The sequence below is a fragment of the Temnothorax curvispinosus genome, unplaced genomic scaffold (genome assembly GCF_003070985.1).
Source record: "Temnothorax curvispinosus isolate PA1 unplaced genomic scaffold, ASM307098v1 QBEX01014079.1, whole genome shotgun sequence".
NCBI lineage: Eukaryota > Metazoa > Arthropoda > Insecta > Hymenoptera > Formicidae > Temnothorax > Temnothorax curvispinosus.
Window position 1 is genome coordinate 40,429 of NW_020223859.1, and position 23,705 is coordinate 64,133.

General features: G+C 33.3%; 1 protein-coding gene across 3 annotated transcripts in view; it reads left to right on the forward strand.

Annotated features, from left to right (window-relative positions):
- LOC112464316 (complexin) overlaps window positions 1-23,705 on the forward strand; it is an 82,722-nt gene that overhangs the window by 38,388 nt on the left and 20,629 nt on the right. Inside the window, exon 1 of one of the 3 annotated variants that reach the window (XM_025031255.1) lies at window positions 17,980-18,082. The exons of 1 other annotated variant lie outside the window; for it this stretch is intronic. In XM_025031255.1, the coding sequence (XP_024887023.1) occupies window positions 18,070-18,082 (13 nt within the window). In that variant the 5' untranslated portion in view covers window positions 17,980-18,069. Of the gene's footprint in view, window positions 1-17,979; window positions 18,083-18,120; window positions 18,301-23,705 lie in introns of those variants that run through there. One more of the 3 variants, XM_025031256.1, reaches the window with a different exon arrangement.

The window sequence follows — 23,705 nt, forward strand, 5'->3', positions numbered from 1 at the left end:
GAATTTTAAGTTAAATTACTATGTTTATGGTAAAAATTACGTTATTTTATCGTTTTTAAAACAATAATTATAGTATTTTAACTTAAAATTCCTCGATGGTCCGCAGCTAGTGCGACACCATAGTAATATTTACTATAAAATTTTCTCCGTGTATGTATGTTTCGCCTGCTCTTAATTAAAATAATTTTATAGAAAAGCGTTCCATGGAATTGAACACTTTTTGAACATATATTACATTGATATTATAATTATAAATATTACATTAAATATGATTTCACATATGTTCCTTAAACATAATATAAAAAGAATATTAATGTGGTAACAATACAAAAAACTATGATTAATCTTGAATTGATATAATTGATGAATTGAAAATAAATACAGTTTTAAGTCTAAAAAATAACATTTTAAAATACATTGGAAAATATTTGTTAAAGTTTATTTTAATATTATTTTTAAGAATATTGTTTTAAAATATGTTATTTTTAAAAATAAGTAATTTCGTAAAATTGCAGTATTTTTTAATCAAACTTTTTTCAGTCAAACTAGCTGTATATATATAATGACGGAGAAAATCATGATATTCTATTATCACGTTGTGCAACCCGCATCCGAAAAATTTTTTGCGCTCGAAATTTTACAATCAGAAATTTGTTAAAATTTATTTCCCGCATGCGGTAAACTACCCACGCATTTACACGCATAGACAGCACATGCGAGTACTAATGGATGAGGGCGTTCCGTTTGAACAATAAGAAGACCGGGTGTATTTTACTGTAGATGACATCAATGAAGTAAATAGGAATTGCTAGAACTCGTTGCATTTTAATGAGATGTAATTTATCGTATGATGAATTTCTCAGACAATAATTGGATACAGGTACTTTTGTCATCTTCGAGATTTTTTAGTTTCAATTTCCCATCTCGCATCTTTCGCGAGAACAAGTTTTCGTGTCACATAAACTAATGGTGGCGTGCCTAACTATATACAATAAACATGTTCGTAAACTCCCATAATCCATGGACGCAATTTGAAACTGCAGAACTTTGTAACTGGAATGCCAGGTTGACCGAAAGGTTACTGGGTTGCCGATTGTTTGGAGAACGAACTTCTAGTTTTCCCTTTATCGCTACATGCGATGAAGGACACATCAGATAACTTAAACCTAACAAAAATCCGAAATCTTTAGATGTCGACGAAATAGAATGATTTCTGGCTCCTATGCGAATATTATTGAATCTAGGTCACTTTAATCATGCGCTGCTTCGTACATCTTTGAATTGAATTAACGCAGAGTACATACTTTAATTTGACTTGCCGCCGTCTTGCCTTGTTGCCGTATTGCGTTTAATAATCCAATTCTACAATCGAAATTAACGTGTGCAACGGTGGAATAACTTGTACCGAGTGTTGGCCGGATTTGGAGAAAACAGTATCATGCTGTTATGTAGATATAGTATATATCATCTGTTATCTGAGCATGTGTATCGAGCGCTGGAATGAAATACCGCCGGCGAGAGATAGCGAAAGAGGAAATCTATTCTAATGAAATTATCCTAGACAATAGGGCGTTTCCAACGAGAATCGAATACTGTCGATACAGTCGATTAAGAGATCTACCCGATATATAATAATTTAAATTCTTAATAGAGATGTTTAGTGTGATATATTGTATAAGAAAAATCTTCACTCGTTTACAGTAATAGCCTATGAGAGAATTATTCCAATTTTTAAAAAGTAACATAACTGCCAATATTAATTCTATTCGACATAACTTGTTTTTTCTACATTATGAGTATATATACATAATTATATAATCATTTAAATAATTGCTGACTTTCATCTTTAATTGAGTCATCTTTGAAATTAATTAAATTAATTAAATGAAATTGTGGTCCTTTTGGACGGCTTTAATTATTAAAATTTTGCTTTATTTTATATATTTCGTTTTATAAAATAGATGAAACAGACATTAATGCTAAAGCGATATAGATAAAGTTATCAATACGGGAAAATTTTGGAATTAATGGAGAACGACACGTTCGTGCTACACGATGTTTTCACTATCTCCATAATAATCTCTGTCCTAGTTTACTTAGTTTATCTAAAGCTAAACCGTATGAATAGATCTTAACTCAGTCAAACGCAAGTTCACACAGAGATCACCCGATCCTGACCGGAGTTAACCTTCTCAGACTGACTACCTCTCTCATAATGGATTTAACTTGCGAAACCTGGATCCAGATAAGGTTCATTTCTCTGTGATCTTCACGGAGAATCATCGGCAAACGCCACGGTAGCTAATTAGTCGTTTCTGTTCATGAAATATCCAATCAAGAGATGGGAAATGTTTTGTCCGTAGCGAAACGTCGCGTCTTCGCGCTCAATTCGTTCCTTATTGTTAAGAGCGCCGTGAGGTGCATTGTTCTCACTGATGGAAACGTGATTTAACTGGTATCCAATGAGGAGAATTGTCTTCAACATCGTCCTCGATAAATACATTCACGAGCTCTCGCTAGCGCGCGCGCGAATGAGAAAAGGAGTGAGAGAGAGAAGCATTGTAACAATCTTGATTCAATTAGGAAGCGAGCTTAATAATTAGATAAAGAAGAAGTGGAAGGAGAGTTTAGTCCTAGAAATCTTGTAGTAAATATAATTTACTGACGTACAAATATAATATAAAAATTCTCTCTATTATATAAATATAAAAATAGAGTGAAAATTTAAAAATAAATGTCGGACAAGATAAGATCGTCGCATTCTTTATCCTCGCGTGAAGAATTTTGTGCATTCGGTGAAACATGAATTTGTTAACGAGCACGAGTAGCGAGGTTCCGTGCTACCGAGGACGTCCATGCAAAAATGGCAAAATGAAAAAGATCGCCAGTGTTTCGCCGACGGGGAAATTCCAGAAAAATACGCGCGTGAGTATTGCCTGAAAACGTAGCGTATTTTTCTCGCTTCGTGTTAGATTTTCCTCTTCCTTTAGGGCGAATCTCGAAAAATTGAAATCGCGAATCGTCAAAGACATTTCCTTGAAGATCCACCATATGGCTGCGTAAATGTAGTTATAAGATTTCATCATATTCATATTGATTCGAGACGATATCGCTGCTTCATCTTCTTCTTGATCCCATGAACATAAATATTGATTTACTAGTCAAATAATTGTTATTTATCAGATAAAATCGTCTTTCGCCGTTCGATAATCCGAAATATAGCTTTCCAATAAATATCTTTCGATACTTAACTGAACAACATCGGGCTTGTCGGTTAGAAAAAAACACATACGAGTAAAACTGGGCGCGGAAACGGAATGAGAAATTCAATAGCGAAAAATGAACGTTTGCATCGTGAACGTAAAAAACTCGAATAAAAGCGTAAACAATTCAATCGTTTTCGAAAATGTAGCTAAATTAAAAACTAACAGAAACCACATTGAGTATCGTACACATAAAAAATTCCGAATAGAAATATATTTTTTCTCTAAATTTCTGCAGTTGATTTTCCACAAATGAAAATTGATTTGGTTCACGATAGTTTTTCATTTTTGAACATTAAATGCTTTTTCGTAATTAATTCTTAAAATGAATTTTGCTGTAGGAAAAAGCGTATTATAGTTTGAAAGAATTAATTTAACCTTATTGAGAATAAAAATTAGATGCAGATTTTTATTCAATTAAACACACGACATTAAAATTGAAGTTATCGACATATAAAATTGCCATATAAAATATTTTCGAGATAACTCATACATATTGGCACCATATTAGAAATATTATGTGCTATCAACGTGACTATTACTCCGCGCATTATTACATCATGCAGTATAATACAGTTACGTTATTACATTGGAGAATAATGGAGAAATGGAGTAGTTGCAGCGAAATTACTCACGGATATGGTAACTGTGAGAATCGATTTAAAGGGATAGAGATTTAAAAAATCTTCCTAGTGAATTATGCTGATTTCAACCACCGTATAGCACATGATCTCGAACCATCACTATATTCCGTAGTTTTTACATTTATTTTAAGTTCTTTTTTGTGGGAAAAAAATCTAAAATCACGTCCCTAAGAATCTCCATAGAATAAAGAAAATAATGGGAGGAAAACACGAGGATTCAATTATTTCAATTCCCTTTGACGTGTGATCATACAGCAAAGACAATATTAATAAAATTGTTTTCAATGTTACATGCATAATAAAAAACTATATTTAAAAAGGTTATGAAGATATATATTTTTAACGTCAAATATTTACACTTTTATATTATCGCGACTTATATATTAAATAACAACGATCATCAAACATTTTATTATAAAATCAATCACAGAAGAAAGACACTGTAAAATAATGTACGAAATGATAAAATTGGCTCTTAATATATATAATATTGAGACATTTAAAATTTAACTCTTTCTCTCTCTCACACAATAATCATATCATAATGTTCATTTTGCGGAATAACGCATAAAATTGAAGAGCGGCGGTGCATTTATTTATTATTTCTTAATTGTCAATTTTTTGAGATAACTTTTAGCATGGCTTATAATTTGTCTAACTTAATCTATAGTAATATTATTAATGACTAATAATGACTCATTGCTGCTATAATGTTTCATCATGCAAATAATTTGTAAATTTAATACGTGAGATAATATTTATGTGAAAACCACTTGTGTGGCTACAATGTATTTACATTATCATATATCGTGTATGGATTTTTGACATTGCAACGAAATACCCTTCGTATCGAATATTTTGTGTTGGACAATATATTAGTTTCAAAAAGTTGTTGTTGTTGTTTCCGGGAGGGAATGCGGTTTATTTCGGTAAAATTTACGCACATTGTGGTAACTTCAACTTTATCCTTGGTTAATCCGTTCATCAACGTATCGTATTGCTGACCCAGAAACAAGGCAAACATTACATCGAGTTTAAATCTCATATTCCGAACTCAACGGCACCGCGCGGCGCGGCGCGGCGGACGTACTTTATTAGATTACAAGCGCAAGCGCTAATATTTGCAATTGTATTTCGAGGATTCGACGACAATCTGAAGACGGCAATTCCGTTAATTAATGTATTATCTTGATGACAATAATGATCATTAATTACCAGTGCTACATGCTTATTTCAAATAACTGTTTCGTACCTATCTTCAATTCTTTAGAGATGTAGAATTATTTCAATTATGAAGTTATGGAGTAGCAAAAGTTTTCCAACCTTTGAAAAATATATAAATTATTATATGTAATCTAGTACATATCTAACTGTGTAACGCATCGGAATCGTGTAACATTTGATTATTGCCTTTATTATTTCATATATAGATATAGATTCTCTTCCCTCTTCTCCAACACACGTATGTACAAATATACCTTTATAACATTGAATTTCGAAATGCTAACTAAATATTGTTATGTCAAATATCGTAAATCTCTTTTTCTCTTGATATTCAAAAAATATTATACAATATTACTATGCATTGTGTACGATGTTTATTAACGATTTTTTAAATCAGTTATTCGTAGCTTTTTTGTATCGTTGAAAGAGCACTAGTGGTTATTCAATTAAAGAAAATTCGGCTCTATTTATACTTATTATTTTTATTGCAAAAGAATCTAACATTAAATAATTAAGCAAATCTCTATTTGAAATATGAAATGAAGAAATATTTAAGATGTGATAACAACCGAGATAAAGAAACCCTTCTCTACTATTTAATGACGTTTCTGCATAGTTTTGAAGTTTGCTAAAGTTTATAATTTTTCTTGAAATTGAATTTTTTGTTGCTTTTGTAAAATTCCGTTATCTGAAAATTCTCACCTGTAAATATTCATGCGCATATTGAATATATCGAACTATAATTTTCTTTAAAAGTAATAACTGCCAGTCTCTTTCCCAAGATGCATTCTTGATTTAGTTAAATGCCTTTGCCATCAGGTGATGGCGAAATCGGTAATTTCTCGAAGCGTTCGAACTCGTAAGTGCGAAGAATACATTTAATTTTACAAAATCGTTTCCTCCGATAGCGAAAACGAGGAGAAGCCGGAGGAAGAGGATCTCTCGTAATTACCATTTAAAGGCCAGGTTCGTAGTAGCTGAGTAACCCCTTTGTCGCGCACAAATTGCGAACCAATAAAATTCAGAACCAATTCGCAGAGAAGTCCTTGCTTATTTAACTTGCAAAAATATCTCTGTTCGCCTATATTTCATTGCCATTTTGGACCGTCTTTTGTCGGAATCATGTATTATATTTCCGTTTCCTAATTCTTTCAATATTAACACAATATTCCGTATCTACTGCATTTTCTCTGGTCTGTGAATTTTTTGCAGAACTTTAGATCAATTTTTATTTATTAAAAATTTGAAGAAATATCATCACATCCTATTTTTATTTTTAAAAAATTTATTTTATATATATATTTTTTTTAAACACCGATTTTTTTAAAGTATAAGATTTTATTAAGCTAAAGTTTACTTAGATTTGGTTATAGAGTAAAATTTTTTATCTTTGAAGAATTTATGGAGTTGTCGCAGAAATAGAGTGAATATCGAGCATAAATACAAACTTTTTCTTATTATTATTATTCTAACCATTTGTTTGTTTCTTTTCTTTTGTTTAACCCACCATTTTTATTTTTCTATTCGCGCTTTCTCCTCTTTCTCATTTTATCAAAGGAGAGTTATCCTTTATCAGTTTAAATGGATTTCTAGTGAAATGTATGAGCACGAAAGGGAGAAGAGACTGAAGTGAAGGAAAGGAAGTGTGAGAAAAAGTGTGAGATAGCGAGCCATCGCTTTCAATTCCTCTGCAAATTAATGTCCGATTCGATGGCTTTATCTCGCGAGTAGATATATTTCTTTCATTGAGAAATTCCGGCAAAGTTTCCGCAATGGGATTAACGGCCTCGTTATGCGTCAAGTGCAAGAGCATCCGCGAGAATAGAATCCGAGTAGTCAATAGAACTCTTGCGGTAATGCTACCTTATTCATATGAACCTAATCGGATTAAAAGGCCATAATGTAATATGTTATTTTATATAATTGTAATTATTGTAATTACATCAAACTTTGGACAAAGTTATTATGATTTTGTCAATATATTTGTTACACTTGATGGAACATATTTTTAAATAATTTTTCAAGTGCCTAACAAAATAATCGCATAAGTGTCAAAATAATATAAAATTGAAACAAATTTAATGATAAACGCGAAAATGGCATAGCATTTTGTTATATTTAAAAACATTGATATCGAGTAAAAATGAAGAAAAAACTGATATCAATTGAGCAAATTAAACTAAAGCGTAATTTTTATCACGCTGCTATAGAATATATTTATAAACTGGAGTGGATTATATTTGAAACATATCGAAAGATTGAAAAGGAAAAAACCGCTGTGAAGGAAGTAAATAAAATTTTCATGCCGAAATCGACCTGCGTCAAAGAGGAAATCTGGCGAGAAGAGAATCAGAGTGACGGCGTATGATCAGCCAATCGAACACATCGACTATCGTGGCGGTCCAGAAAATATAATTTATCGTTCGATTCGCCCAGTCAAGCGTGTGGACGCGTATAAGTGGCGTATATCCACATGGGCTGTCGCATAAGCTATCGCGTTTCCGCAGGAATGAACGAAAGCGCCTTAATATCGCCATAACAAAACGCATCGTTCACAATATACGTGACGACTACGCGCGCGCAACGCACACAAAGAGCCATAATGCGTTAACTAGACTTGAGAAGCAAATGTAGCGACACGACGTTGTGACGTTGCCGACAACGTTAATATCCATTGCTGAGGTTTATATCGCCTCAAGTGAGTGGAAGATTTGTTATTATGTTTACGCTGGGTTCTGGTACGTGAGGATAAGACAAAAGCCTTTCTAGTTGGTCCGCGAGACTTTGTCATATTCATTTTGTTGTTATACTGTTGCGATCAGCTGATTGAGCTCCTTCTTCCACTTTCTCCCTTTTCCATTTGTCGAAGAGAAAAAATTTGATTTGTTATGAAGACAATAATCTTCCCGGATTTTTATTTTTATTTGGATAGAATATAATGTCTTCTTCTCTCTTATCACATTTCCTTTTATTATATACATATATATTTTAATCACTTTATTCTTCGTAACAAATATAGATCAACTTTCTATTCTTATCTCATTGCGCGACTATATAAGCCGATCGCATGAGATACAGCGAATTTTAAATATAAATAAAATGAAAAATTGTATGCATTTTTAGTACTTAGTTTCTCGTTAATTTTTCTGTCTATTGTTTTTATGCTTCAACCCTTTATGATATTCTGTGTGTATACATAAATAGCGATCTATATGATAACAATATTATTATTATAATATAAATAATTATCTAAACGAACTAGTTATTCTGGGCTGGTAGATTCTGGTGGGTGCCATGCAATCGAACGAACGAGCGAAGCCCCACCATCGCGCAGTGTCACCATCGATATCCGCAGTGCCGTTGTTGGCATCCAGCCAAAATCTATCCTTCGCTTCCACACCCCCGCTACGTACTTTGTAAATCGAGGTTACCCGGGCTTCTAGCGACGCGCCCCTTTATCGTCCGAGTTTTCGGGTCGTAATCCGACATAAGGTCAAGATTGCGCTCATTATACAGGCTCAGAATTCTCAGATACCTCGAGTAGCTCGGGTAGTTGAAAACAGATTTTGCCAAGTGTTTTCTACAAATTTTGCCTCGATTACAATTAATTATAATTATAATTAGTACCTGATCTTATTGTCAACTTATTCAATTCCTCACGTACTTCTGTGATAAAACATATGCAAAAAATGAATATTTCTCCAATTTCTTTCACGGATCAAAAGAAAATGGCAGTTCCCTGTGGTATCCCCTTTTCTCTTTCTTTATCGCCGCGCGGGATTCTCTCACGAGAATTTATGGAGCGGGACGATGAAAACTATCCATCTTTCTTCACGACTTGGCAAACGGGCTTTGTGCGATAACGTCCCTCGGATCGCAGGAGCTATCGTCAGATGTTGATTGGCCTCTGTCATTTTTATCCACAGAATTTTTTGTTCATCACATTGTTATGACATCATTGTTGAAAAGATAAATGTATTGTTTTGCGTGATGAGTGCTTAAGGGTGATGTCGCAGATCTCTACAAAATATCCTGAGCATATATACTTCTAGACTCCTTATTGAAAGAAATATATGATTTGGTTGCAGTTGATGTACTCTTTTTCATAATATTAATCAAAAAAGGAAGAGAGATTTTCCGTATGTTTATATTTACTCGAAAAAGAATTGATCAATTAATCAATTAATGATGACAGCTCGATGACTCGCATAAATTCACACAAACAATCGGCAGATGTATTCAAATTTACTTTCCAACCGTAACAGTTGTAAATAATATTGACCTGTTATTTATGAATATGATTATAATTCATGCATAATGTTTATGCATAAATGTTGTTATGAGATAATTAAACAATTATTTAAAATAAATTTAATCAAGTTGAAAAAAATTTGTAGAATAAAATGTAAATCTTATTCTAGGTATATTTAATACTTTTCTCTTGTACAACTATTATCATATATGTAAACGTGCGAGAATAAGTAGTCGGAACTTGGCGATACGTGATATCGCGAAAACGGATCGTCCATACCGTTATGGACAAAATAGGAAGACAACGGACGAGGAAGAGATGGGTGAGAAAGATATGGAAATAGTTTCCTTAAAAATGGCGATGCGGCGAAAAGATTTGCGAAGAAAGAGTCGTTAGAAGAAAAAGTGATAAAGGAATCCTAGCAGGAACTTTGCATAACGTCCTGCGTGGAAGTAGAAAGAAGCACGAAAAATATGGGTATGGTGTTAGATGGCTTAATTTCTACTGTAATGCACGGAAAACGCGATGCTTTCGACATTAGCCGCGGGAAAATCTTTTCAAAATGGAGATTAAGCGTAAGTTCTACCTATATATGTGTTTAACGCGCTGCTTCTCCGGGTAATAAATTTCAGTTTCCATCTCAGGAATTATTGGATAAATATTATACAATATGTGTCGTATGATACACAGAAGATGCTTTATTTTGTGTGGATGGTTAATTTCTTCTTGTATTAGATCGATGATCGACATTATCTTGCTCCAAAGGACTGCGTATCGTGTTTACATCGAGATTTGCTTTGTGTAGATTTGTAGATCGAGCGCATGCGGGTTGATAACGATATATATTCACTGGTAGATTAAGTAGCAATTAGACCTTTCTAATCTGGGTCCCCTTGAAACCGTACCAGTCAACGTACTCTATCTAAGTTAGTACAACCCTCAAAACGGCCCTTCCTAATCCCCATTATCGCGTTAGTCCTTCGAAATCTTCTGCCGAGAAAACATATGACAATTTAGAGACAATGTTGGGAAGCTAATCCTATTAACTTTCTACACGATAATAGCTTTGGGGCCTTTTAAGAAATTATTATTACTGAACGATCAGTATAAAGATGATGTAACATCTTCGTATGAGAGAAGAGAAAGGAAAAGGACGAAATATCTAACAAAAAATTCGAATCTTTGAATTTAAGAGATATTTTAATCTCTGGATGAAACTCGTTAAAATTGTAGCTTCAGATTTTCAATCTATCAAAGGACTTTTAAAATAGTTCTATTTATAAATATTTGTCAATTAATTAAATTATAGAGCCTTTTAAAATGTTTAATACTGTTTTTGTTATAAACTAAAAAATTAATTGCTTCTTTCCAATTTTCATCAATTTGGTAATGCTTTCTATTTCCTTTCTATTTTCTATTCTATTTTTTTACAGCGCACATTACTATAAAATATGATTGAGAAATTAAATACATGCAAGTACGGATATACTTTAACGATGCAGACAATATGCTTTTCGATATTGGGCCAAAAGCGCGTGACAAAAGAAGTGCTTCACCTATACCTATATAGAATTCTGATGTATGGATGCATATTTAAAGGCAATTCTATTGGAATCCTGCGAGAAATTCTCTTTGACGACGTATTACGAATGTGATTTCTGGAAGTAAAAGCTGCGATAGCGTAAGGGAATAAGAATGGAATAGGTGGGGCGGAGGCGAGAAAAGTTAGGTGGTAGGTATGTGCGCTTTATGATCGTGGATATATTCCATTTTCGTCTTTCGCCACTTTATCCGTCCGCTTCGGGTAAGGCTAGCTAAGTACATTTGATTGTAAGCTGCCCAGCCAGGTTTAAGGCTGATTTACAGCCGGGTGGTAGCCTTATTCGCACGCACGTGAGTGGACTATTCGTGGTTTCTATTCTCAAGCGCTTGAGCCGTTATTAACTTTACGCGCGGCGCAACGCGATCCTTCTATCCAGTCGTTTCCACTGAATCTCGCTCTTTTACTTCCTGTCTTATACTTATTTACACTTTCATATATTTTATTATAAATGCTTATTCTCAGCGTATTATAACTGCAATTATTCATTTGTTAGATTGATCAATTTTTTTTTATAAATGGTTTTAATTGTTGCATTCTAAAACAGTCTGTCTAAATTTTTTTCATAAGATACATGTTTATCAAAGAGATATAGTGTACATAGAGATATAGAATACATAGATGTTCCTTAAATCTTCTTAAGCTGGTTTGTGAGTGATTGATTGAATTTCGTTTAATGAGGCCTTGGTATAGAATATCACAAACTTATTATACATCTTTGTTTTAAATCTTTGCATTTCGATATAAACATTTTGTTTATTTTAGTTCTTACGATTTGTTCGTTTCATAAGAAAATATACGGTTTTATTTTTCATTTATAAAACGATGAACGAAATAAAATTAAAATGGCAATTTATTTGAACAAGACGTGTATTTGACTGGGCTACGTTAGTAAGAAAGTATCAAAGTACAAAAGGGGGAAAACCTCCTTCGAAGTACAAAAGGAGAGAATTGAAGACGCAAAAGTTCAGAGTGAATGACGAAGGAGGATACGGGAGAGAAGAGCGAATGAGTTGGAAGCGAGAAAAAGAGAAGCAACGGTAATTAGACGGATGATTGAGCCCTCCTTAAAGATGATCCTGACTGGAAGTAGTTGGAGAGACTTGCAGGCGAGGCAAGAGGTGAATAGTTCGACTAATCCTAAACGTGAAATTACTTGGCCGCTGCTATTTAGACGTCAATAGAACAAATAGCTTTCGGGAGAATTAGTAGTCGCGCAAAAAGCGTACAATGCGGATTAACGATTATAGATCAAGCGCTATTAATGGCGGCATAGAGAAGCCGATTAAGCCTACAAAATGTGTCAATCTCGCATGCGGGCGGCCGCATCATATTAACGTCAAAACCTGTCGCCTCTCTACAGCCCTGCGAAAACCACAAGCGAATGGTGCTGTGCGCTGGCACATAAATTAACTTACGTGACATTGACAGCTAATATTCTACTTTTTATAATTTTATTATAAATAATAATATAGTTCAAATTTTTATAATTTATAGATTTTTGGAATAAAAAATCTGGAGAGAGAGAGAGAGAGAGAGAGAGAAAGAGAGAGAGAGAGAGACGCTATACGTTATGTAAAAAGATTGAATTATTAATAATATATAATTTGCAGCACATACACGATGTTAACAGTAACATCAACGTGAGCAATAGCTGTTTAAAGTAAAAATACAGACAGGGTAAAATCGACGATACGATATTTCTTTTACGATCGAAAGACATAGTGACGTCATTATTTTACAATCAAACGAAGGGGCGTATATATGTCTCGAGGCGTGAATTGCAGAGTATACATTCTCATAGCACAGGCGACGCTGTTGGCTTCCAGTACCCGTTACGACGAGCCTTATCAGCAACCATGCGTTTAACTTAAGCTCGTTGCCACGTAGCATAGATCGTTGTTGCCCGCTAATTCGCCATTATTAATACCAATAACAACGCGAATTTACGAAAGTCGCAGAATTTTCTTAAAAAATAATTGCTGTGTTTCCTGTCAACATACAACCAAAAATTAAAAATATTTTATTATTTTATTAAGAATTAAGAATCTGCCATTATATGATATGATATTTTGCGAGTTAAATTAAGCTGTCTTCACAGTGCGCCTTACGTAGTACATACAACACACTTCGTTTGTTTTCATATTATGGTGTATTTATGTCATTCACTAATATACTGATTAATCGAGTTTCTTTTTACGTAAATAAAGATTTGAGAAGGAGGGAAATAATCACATAACATTAATTATGTAAAAAATGAAAGAATAACATACCGTATTAACTAATTGTCCAATTCTTAATTTGTCGAACTTAATTTACTCATACAAACATTGTACTGTGGGTGAGAAGGGAACATAGTCGTGGTCGGACTGCAGACAGTCCGCTGCCAATCATTATATCCCTGGCATGCGAACATACCACTGTGTGCGAAACGGAGTATGCAGAGGGTCAGGGGACGTTCTGCTGGTCGATGAGGGAATATGGCAGCACGGCAAGGGATGTGACGAGAGTGGTCGACGAGAGCACGCTCTCGGGAATGAGGGGGGTGACAAAGGGCGAGCACTATATTGGCATACCAACGGTGTGGGCGATATAGGAATACTTGAAGAACAACTTTATAGCGCGAAAGCCTGCCGACTCGAGATTCCTCCCTCGGAGATTGCCTACCTTCCTTCCTTCCTTCACTGGTGTGCAAAGATGAATACAAGACGGGAACTAAACTACGTGAACTCGCTGAGTATTAATATGGAATAAGTATACGTTGGAACAATATTAATGAAAAAAGGCAAAAAATTTGGGACATTTTATTTTACAAAATGCAACTTCTTAGTCTTTAAAATTTGGAATTAATTCTTAATCCTGATAATTATGCAAAAGACAGATTTCTCTTTCATCGATTTTAACGAAATTTATTACAATTACGTAAATAAGTAAATATATGACAATTGAGTTACCTAATCGAATTATCCCATAAAATTGGAAAAATTTGATGGATTTGTCATTCTAGCGGTTTGTGCCATTGCTAATTTATTTTGTAAATTACAAGATTACTTATTTTTTAAAATATCTTAGTTTAATTATTTTGAAAAACTCATATATTTTTTAATTAAGAATTATGAATGATTATAAAGAAGCGCTGAAATATTGCGCTTTATTGCGTAAATCGCGCTACAGAATGCTCGAGCTACAGAAATTTATGTATGCATGGCATCTTGATGGAGTTTTATTAATGTTGTTACCTCGATGTTTTATATTACTATTAATAATTTTCTTATTAATCAAGATAATTTTTTCCATTATCATCATATCTATATTCTGCTCCGCATCAAAATTTATACGGAGGTTAACTTTCTTTATGAAAAATATCCCTTCTGCATAAATAATCAATTTTGTATTTCTTTCTTTCTTTAAACAAGTTTCTAAATATTTAGTTGAAATTGCTTCCCTAAAGCGTTCGCGCGCGTCTGACCAAATCTCCGCATGTTCCACTGTTATACCAGCACACGTGTGTGTATATAAAGCCACGTGCATATGTCGGAATTCTCGAACGCAATCAAACGCAACGCATTTGACGTGATTGAAGCCATCAAGGCGTGCTTAAACGCTACTAACGGAATAACCTGCACCAAACACACAGATCGCGTGTCCGTATACTTTTCATCGTTATTAGCTGAAATACCGCGATTTATTCATTAGATTATTTTACTCTTTCAATTTCTTTGTATCCATTCTTACAAAAATCGTGTTTGTCAATTTCCTGAATTGAATAATGCTTCGACAGACCAATATACGAGTTAATGATTAATATTAATATTAGATAAATGTGTAATTGTGGATCTTAAATAATGAAAAAGAAAGAAGTTGGTTTTTTAATAGCAAGTTATATTAAGTTACGGTCTTCAAATGTTTGTTTTCCTTCACAATCACAATTACCTACTTATAATTTTCTCTTTTCTCTGTTTTTTTTTTTTTTTTTTTAATCGAGATTCTTTATTCTGCGAATTATCTGTGTCTTGCAAAACATGCTCGCATTACAAAACACATGTATCAAGCCAGATAGCTTGTGGAAAATGTGGCGGCGAGTCGCATAAGCGAGCGAGAAGGTCGGTCAGAGTGATTTAGGCGAATCAGTAACCCGCGGTGTTGCGTTACTTGTTTACTGCCGGAGCACCCGTTGCATTATTCAACAGCCGCCCATATTTATCAAGCCGATAGTCAAGCAGGGTGGCAGCAAGTACGAACGATACGTAAACGCGTAAAAGGAAGTAAACGATAGTGGGACCTTTGTTAAGGATCGTTTCCTATGGATGACTTTTCCTTTCTCCCGGTTGCAATTGGCTAAAAGCATAGATATTACATTGTACAAAAGAAACAAGATAAAAGGTGACTTTTCCAAGTCTTTTTGAGCCACATACAAGGTTGTAACTGATAGCAGAAATGGAAAGATAGGACATTTATTCAATTTTTTAAATTAATTTTTTCAAAAACGTAGCTTTTGTACGAAAAAATTTTATTGTAAATTTGATTACACTTTTTATATCTATAATCATTATTCTTCTTAGTTGTATCATAGTTATAGAATATCCTGGATAAATTTTCTAAGTACATTTCAATTCTCTTTATAATTTAAAGCACAGATTGAGATGCTTTTAGAAACACAAAAATTTACATTATTTTTGATCATTTCTAAAATTTTAACATTAAATGTATAAATATATTACACTTAAATTATTCCACAAAGATGGAAGCAAGAATACATCATTTTTGTAGAAGGGAGAAATTGCAATTAGCAAAGCGCGAATCATTTGCACGCAAGTATTCCGAGTGAAGGCGGAAAGCCATTAAGGAATATTCCCACGTGTAGGGCGCACTTAATGAGCGATATAATTTATTGGGTTTACTCGCGGGTAGTAGTTAATAGGGTCTGCGACCTACGACCCATTAACCGGAGGTCGATTGCGAGATATCGTTGGTGAACATCTGTCATACCTTGGGCACGATAGGTCAGAGTGGGACCAAATCCTAAATTACCTAAAAGAGTTTAAAATTGGACGAGAATACTAAAATTGTTCTGTTCGATCCCCAAATGATATCTGCATATACATAAGTAAAGAAACTTGGAAATCGTACGTGCTACTTAATTATTGAAAAATTTAAAGATTTATTAATTATTTAGAACATCTAATGAAGTTATAAAATATCTAGTGATGTATAAAAAATGAAATTGACGCTTCTATTATTGTTTCATATTTGTAAATTAAATGCAAATAAGGAAGAAAAACATTTAAATTTTCATATTAGATTATTGGAAAATTTAAAATAAATTTTTACTAACCATTTGATTATTTAAATATCTAGTAAAGTTACAAAAAGAAACGAAGCTTATTCTTTGGCTATTTTTATTTCTTCTGTTCATGTTCCACATTGTTTCATAGTCCTGAAGCAGCTTAAGTACTACTGCCATATTTATCACTGTAGTTCTTAGAAGTTTCGTTTGCAAATATTTATACAAGGTAGACAATTCACTCGCTTCTTCTCAGCTACAAACAAAGAATACAATAATACTGAACAGTGTAACGCGACAATATAATCCCTCACAACACTAAGTTATCAGCCATTCCTCTGCTAACCTACTTATATAATGGTGTTCATAAATTGTTATATTCTATAACTTAGAAACTTTGAGGACTTTATATTAAATGTTTTATATATTATACATATATATTCATTTGCCTATTTTATTATTTCGAATCATATATGTATCAACTTCAAAAACTTTCTTCTATCCTCTTGGACATTTATGTAATATAGTCCAGACAGTCAGATCTATCAAAAACAGATTTTGCAAAGTGCCTACTACAAATTTTGTCGACATAATGTAGAAACATAACGAAATTTACTTAAAGATTATGACGACAGAAACCGAATCTACCATTTAAATGGTTACAAAATGATAGATTCTGCTCGGTTTCTGCTGGCAGTCTGCTGTCAGATTATGTCGACAGATTCTGCCACTAGAACACGAGCTTAATGCGGACGCAGTTGATGGCTATCTACCGCAATCTGTTCGAATCTGCGGGCAAATTACTAGTACTGCTAATATATTGCTTATTGGAAACTTAACAAATAAAACTTATTTAATTCTTGACTGATTTGAAAAAGTTGACACAATTAGTGATAAAAGATTTTCACACAAACCTATTTTTTTAATTCTTTGAAATAATTGTTTCGGGAGAAACACGAGTCAGGGCATATTTGTAAAATTCGTTATAAACTAATATTTACAAAACAGGATCTTTATTCGTCTATATATCTTTTTTATTTTAATTTCAATCTTTTCACTGTTAGAAACACACTTAAAGTTCTCGAATTTAAATATCGGTCAGAATGTCAGAATGTCAATGAAATTTTTATTTAGTTCAACAAGCACTTATATATCACACTTACATGACACTGTCATATAAACAGTAGAGCATGCGTCATCATTTTTCCCCTTTATAAGGATTATTCCTTTGTAATTGTACTTGGCCATTTTTACGAGATTTTATTTTCACCACTGTGCTGTCATAGCCTGAGATAGCATTCGTTACACAAAATAAATCTGTATTTTACAGCTTTGTCCGGCACACTGCACGCGTTATTCCATCACTTTATTCCCCGTGACCCAGTCGAGCCGCTTAACTGGCTGTACAAGCTCGACGTCGCTCACCACCGACATTCCATTCTTCGTTCTCCATATCGAGAGGTGTCGGTGTCGCATTCCGTCCCATCCTATTCTATAGGAAGGCCGATCATGTCGGTTATAGGGACGGCAAAAATATTGCGCGGCAGATAGGGGTAGAAGGGAACCAACGGTACCTCTAGAGAAGAACTGAACATTTTTCTAGCTCCCCTCCAGCCCCTCCACGCCGGCAAGCACGCCCATCCCTAGTAGTGGGGGGTGCGCACCCTGTAGAGGTTGGTGGGGCAGTCAGAGGTTGCGGTGGTAGTGGTGGTGGTGGTAGTCTCCGTGGCGAAGTCTGACCGTTACGGCACCAGTACTACTGTCGCCACTATCACGAGTGCAGGTCATCACGGGACTCAATCATGGACATACTGGGTATGTCCTATTCAAAACCAAGCATGCACTACTTAACTGCTTATTGATCTCGTTTGTTCGATATGCTCCGATTGTCGAAATCGATCCGCTCCCTCGGGGAAAAGAAAATTTTACGAATCATGTTTCATCGCGGCCGCACGATTTAACTCGCGAGTGTCGGCGGGACTGTCTTCGACCCTTTCTTAATCGTGAGACTTCATCTGCATCAAAGGATTAAGGTATTGTGGCTGAAAGGAAAAATTTCAAAATTATTGGATTGGTGATTCTATTACATTTCTTTTTAAATCTTTTTACTACTCTCTCTCTCTCTCTCTCTATCTCTCTTTTTCTCCCTCTTTTTTTCTCTTTTTCTTTTCGGAACAAGTAATCTATTAGACAAAAAGATATTACGTGATTTATGTTTGAGATTTCGCTTTACATCTGCATTAACAGATTAACTCATTGTAGTTGGAAAATGAAGATAATAGTGTTTATTAAACTTATTTCCTCAAAGTTTGTCAAATTTTTGCATCTATTTTTTATTTTTTTCAATAAAATTCTTTTAAATATATACATATATATGAAATTTGTGAAACTAATTTTGCTTAAAATACAATAAAATTAAGTGTAAAATTTTAATTTTTGAAATCACTGGTTTTATTTACTAAAACATGATAAATAATAACAAATTTTAAATTAAATCAGCATAGACAACCAGTCGAGCAATTTAAATAAAAAAGACATTTTTTAGTCCATTGACAAATAAATAAGCATGTGTTCGCAGTGCTAGTATCTCTGACAAATGTATTGTTATATTTATTGGATCTATTTTATGTGTGCGTTTGTATTAAAAATATTGGAGTCAGTTGAAACAAATCAGTTTGAACAAAATACATATGTGTTTGTGTGGAAAATAAAAAAGAATGTCTTGTGGATCGTTTATTCACTTGTGTCAGTTGTGTTGTGTCTCGTTTTTTTATAAAAACATTGATGTATTACTCCATACCATCCTAGTCTTCGCTTTTGTGAAAAAGATATCACAACGTTTAGTTTTTACAAGAAGGTGATCAGTTTTTGTGAAAAAGGAAATATTACAGCATTTAATTTTTAAATTCTTTACTTATTTTAATTTAAATTCTTAGACTTAAATTGTCAGATACGCCTTATATTTTTTTATGCCTTTAGTAACTTTCCTTATCTGATTTAATATACATATTTTTGATATATAAAAAATCCGTTTTATTAGGTAGAAAATAAAGTTTTATTACCTATATAAGCTACTTATTTTCCATCTCAATATTAAAATAATTATTTTGTTTAAAAAAACTAGTTAGGAATTTTAAAATACTCTCATAGTCAAGAAGATTCTCATTTTTTAATGAAAAAACTTGCTTCTGATTCAAGTCGTAGCAGTGGCAAATACTTTTTTCTCAATTATACATTTTTATTAGCTTTTATGGATGAATAAATTCCTCTTTAAAAGTAAAAAATTTCTAATATCACTTTAATTAAAAAAAAATGATATTTATTCATATCATTTGATCGATTGGCACTTTGATAGAATTATTCGATACCCTTATATTCATTACACGAAAGAAATATCTTTATTAGCAAAAACCAGGCTTTTGCTTCATCTCCATTACGATTACGATTCGATTATCGATGGTGGAGATTGAAATTCTGCTGTAACTCAATTTATAATGAAAATCTTCGAGTAACTTAGTCGATGGATGTCGAGATCGTTCTTGAGATAATTCTCTTCCAGACACCGGAAGCATAATTGAATTTCACGTCATCGACTTAGAAGCGTGTCCGCCCCGAAATAAGCTTGTCCCCTTGAGCTCACCTTCTAATGAGTACCATCTGTCCTTGCATCTCTTCTTTGTAAGGTTTGCACTGCTGTCACATACTCGACCTACTTTTATTTTATGCAACTTCTAAATTTAAAAAGAAATAAGTGTGTCTATAGATGGCCTTGGATGATATGACAAATAATGTTATACAAAATCTCTTTCTAGATAATCTGTGAAGTATTCCATAGAATTAGTATTTTATAAAAATTACTTATATCCTAATTTAAATATTAAATTATCTAAAATAATTATAATTTATGTAATCTATCCGTGTCTCTCTAAACAGATTTGCAAAAGAAATCTTGGATACTGCTATATATCTTTAGATTATCTATAAGTAAACCAATGATATATCAACAATAAAATCGAAGATTAAAAAGTAGTGAAAAATAAAATTGCTCAATGAAATATTGTTCCCTTAAAAGGTCTCTGACTATTTTTAAAACTAGTATGTTTTAAGTGTGCTTTTGAGACTTCCTGTATTCCCTCGATGCTTCAAAAATGCAACAGAGCGGACACACCTGCACCATTTCAAGATAAACGAAATATTGAGGGCGGAAATGTCGAAGCGAAGGGCGATTGACTATATACTGTATAGACTGATGTTTTCACGAATAATCCTATTGTTTAATCGAACAATCAAATTTTGCGAGAGAGAAGAAAATTTATCGCGTTTAGTAAACAGAATTTCTATCTGATAAAGTATTATTCGGGCATGTAAAAAAATTAAAATGTATTCTTTAATATACATAAATGCTTGAAAAATATGTATTTAATTTCCTTTTTTTGTTTTATTAATGACAGAATTTTCGTGTTAATGAATTCAAAGAAAGAATAACGCAAACGCAAGTCTTGTCAAACATTTTGTATTTCAGTTTTTCCGCTGAATTAAAGATTACGTAACATTGAACGATGGTACTGTCGTTTTTCTCCCTCAAGCAGAAACTTTTCGATGCTACTTTCCTCGGTTTGTCTCATCCAGGCGATAAAGTCTTGCCAGGAAAAGTCGGAAGTCCGCTGTAAATTTATATTTCGGAACTCTCGAAGGAATCGTTTAGATATGGCGTCTATTATTGTACATGTAAGTCAGTGATCATGTCTTAACCAGATCCATTTAATATTAGTAAGAAATTGTTTTAATTATTTTATATACTACTATTGAATTTAAGAAAAAGAAAGAAAGAGAAGAGAAGAGAGAAGAGAGCAAGTAAAAATAAAAAAAGCGAACTATTATAGTATGTGTATTTATCAGTGAATATACAAATAATGTATACATTTTTAAACAATACCTTTCTAAATAGCTTATTAAAGATTTCGAATTGTTTGATAAATCTTGTTTCATTATATAACAAATCATCCAATACAAAACTTATTGTTACTCTTTCAAGACTGAAGCGTATGCACGTGCGTGCATGCGTGCACGTAAAACGTCCGCGAGAGGGGCATTCGATCGTATGAGCAAATCAATATACTACTACGAGCCATAAATAACACGTTGACAAAACAGTCTAATGTTCTTTCCCCCTTTTCCGCCGAAGAGAATAACACGCGTGCACATTGGCAATAGCACGCCTGCGTTGTAAGTTATTGCGCTTCTGGAGTTGAGATCGAAGCAGAGCTACATCCTTCTTTTGTCTCTTTCCTTTCGACAAATATGACCAATAAGAAAGATGACAGATATTAATACAGCAAAGTTTTTCGTTACAAGCTTATATTTTAATTTTTCATTTAAAAAACTAGAGTTGACTGGTTAAATAAACAATAAATGTGCATGTAAGTGTTTTTGAATGTAATTGATATAGGTCAAAATTTTGATAATTCTGTATACAAAACTCTTCCGTCATTATATTGAAATAAAAAATATGTCCATTATAGAATATCCCTTTCAAAACCCTTCAGTTTTTATGAACGAAAATATAAGACATATTTTTATGTTACTAATAATTTCGACAATATTCCATCAAAATGAAACATCCTGTTTATAAAACTTGCTAGAATACTTTGGATAATATTCTGAAATAATGGTATTGCCTGAAATATCCTGAAATAATGACTCGATATATATAAATTCAGAAAAGATTTGCATCATCAGAAGAACGAGGATCGTTGAAAAATTCTTCCTACGAGAATAATATATGCTTATAACCTTGTAACATACATTAATTCCAAACAGTGCACTTGCACGATGCGACGTGTAAAATTGCTGAACGTCTTCGCTCTCCTCTTTTCGCTTATTCGACAAAGTCATTCTCATGTAGTCAGCAACCCGCCGCGATAATGGAGGCCATATCTACTACAATGCGAACAACGAGCAGTAAAGTAAAACGGCTACATATGCAAATATCTACACACAATCATATTTGATCTGATAATTATAAGATAATATTAAAGTCTAATATTAAAGTTTATATTAAAAAAACATCTTTTTAAATCTTTTTAAATGTATTGTAATGAATGTATTTTTTTAAATCTATAACTTTTTCTCCCGTTTCCCTCGTTTTCTAAACAGCGTTTAATACTTTCGTCTTCTATGAGTTATCAAAATTCTTCCTGTAATAATTACTATTGTTATTGATTTTTTAATCATTAAATATATCATTTCCTATAACTTATCTCAACGTTCACGATACGTCTCGACAATACAAAGGTTAAGCATTACGCGATAACCACACGGATAACCGCATGACCATTGAAATTCTCCTCTCCTTTCGTCTCTTGAGGCAATTGCGATCGGCTCACGAACCGTATCGTAGGTTGAAGCAGCCTGCCGTGCGACTCGACAATCTCACGAAGTAACTTCAGACATACAGTGTGAACCTACTGCGATTTAACCACGAGAGAAATTACCTCGCCATTGTATAATCTAAAGCGAGTTTGTATCGTACGAATCAATGCGTGTTGTAGCTGCCAAAGGAATAATCAATAGGACTAATTCCGTGTTTCGAATACGACTGACGTTAATATTTCGGAAAAAAGCAAAGATCAAATTTGGATAACTGAAGATCAAAACAAGTTGTATTGGTTAATATAAGATTTATAAAACAGAAATACAATAATAGTAAAAATTTTACATAATATCTACCAAAAATAAAGCAAAAAAATTGACCAAAAGCGTTTTGATCTTTATTTTAAATTATTATCAATTTAAAGAGAATAAAATATTTTCACAATCACAACAATTACATAGAAAATTACAAAAGCATTATATTATTTCCCATTTTGTGTCTGGTTCATATCGGCTTTTAGAATTTGCATGAATATTAAACACAAAAATTGTTGGAAAAAGTTAAATGCACGTTTGTGTTATTAAGCGAATAATAAAAATTGAGCTAGAAATTCAAAGTCACATGTTATATCCAAGTACTTATCCAACATTTTCTGAATGAAAAAATGGTTAAGTCTTTCTTTATAATCATTTAAACGCGTCCCCTTTAACATTTACTTAAGCGTGCACGACCACGATCATTAATCTTAACACCCATGATAAATCTCTCACCAAGCGGAGAAATTCCACGTCAATACCGTAGCAAAATTCTCTACGTCAATAAATTGCAGGGAAAAAAAATTGTGACGAAGGAAAAACTGAAATCAGTAGCGAGGAATTTTGGACGAAGAGGAAGAGAGAAAGAGAGAAAGAGGGAAAGGAAGAGAGAGAAAGAAAATATCTCTAGGTGATGTTGGAGAGATTTACATACCGCACGAGACCGGAACAATCAACTTCTAACACGAGAACCCTCGCTCTTCTTCGCGACACTTCCACCTCGGAGGAAACGCTGATACGACCATCCCAA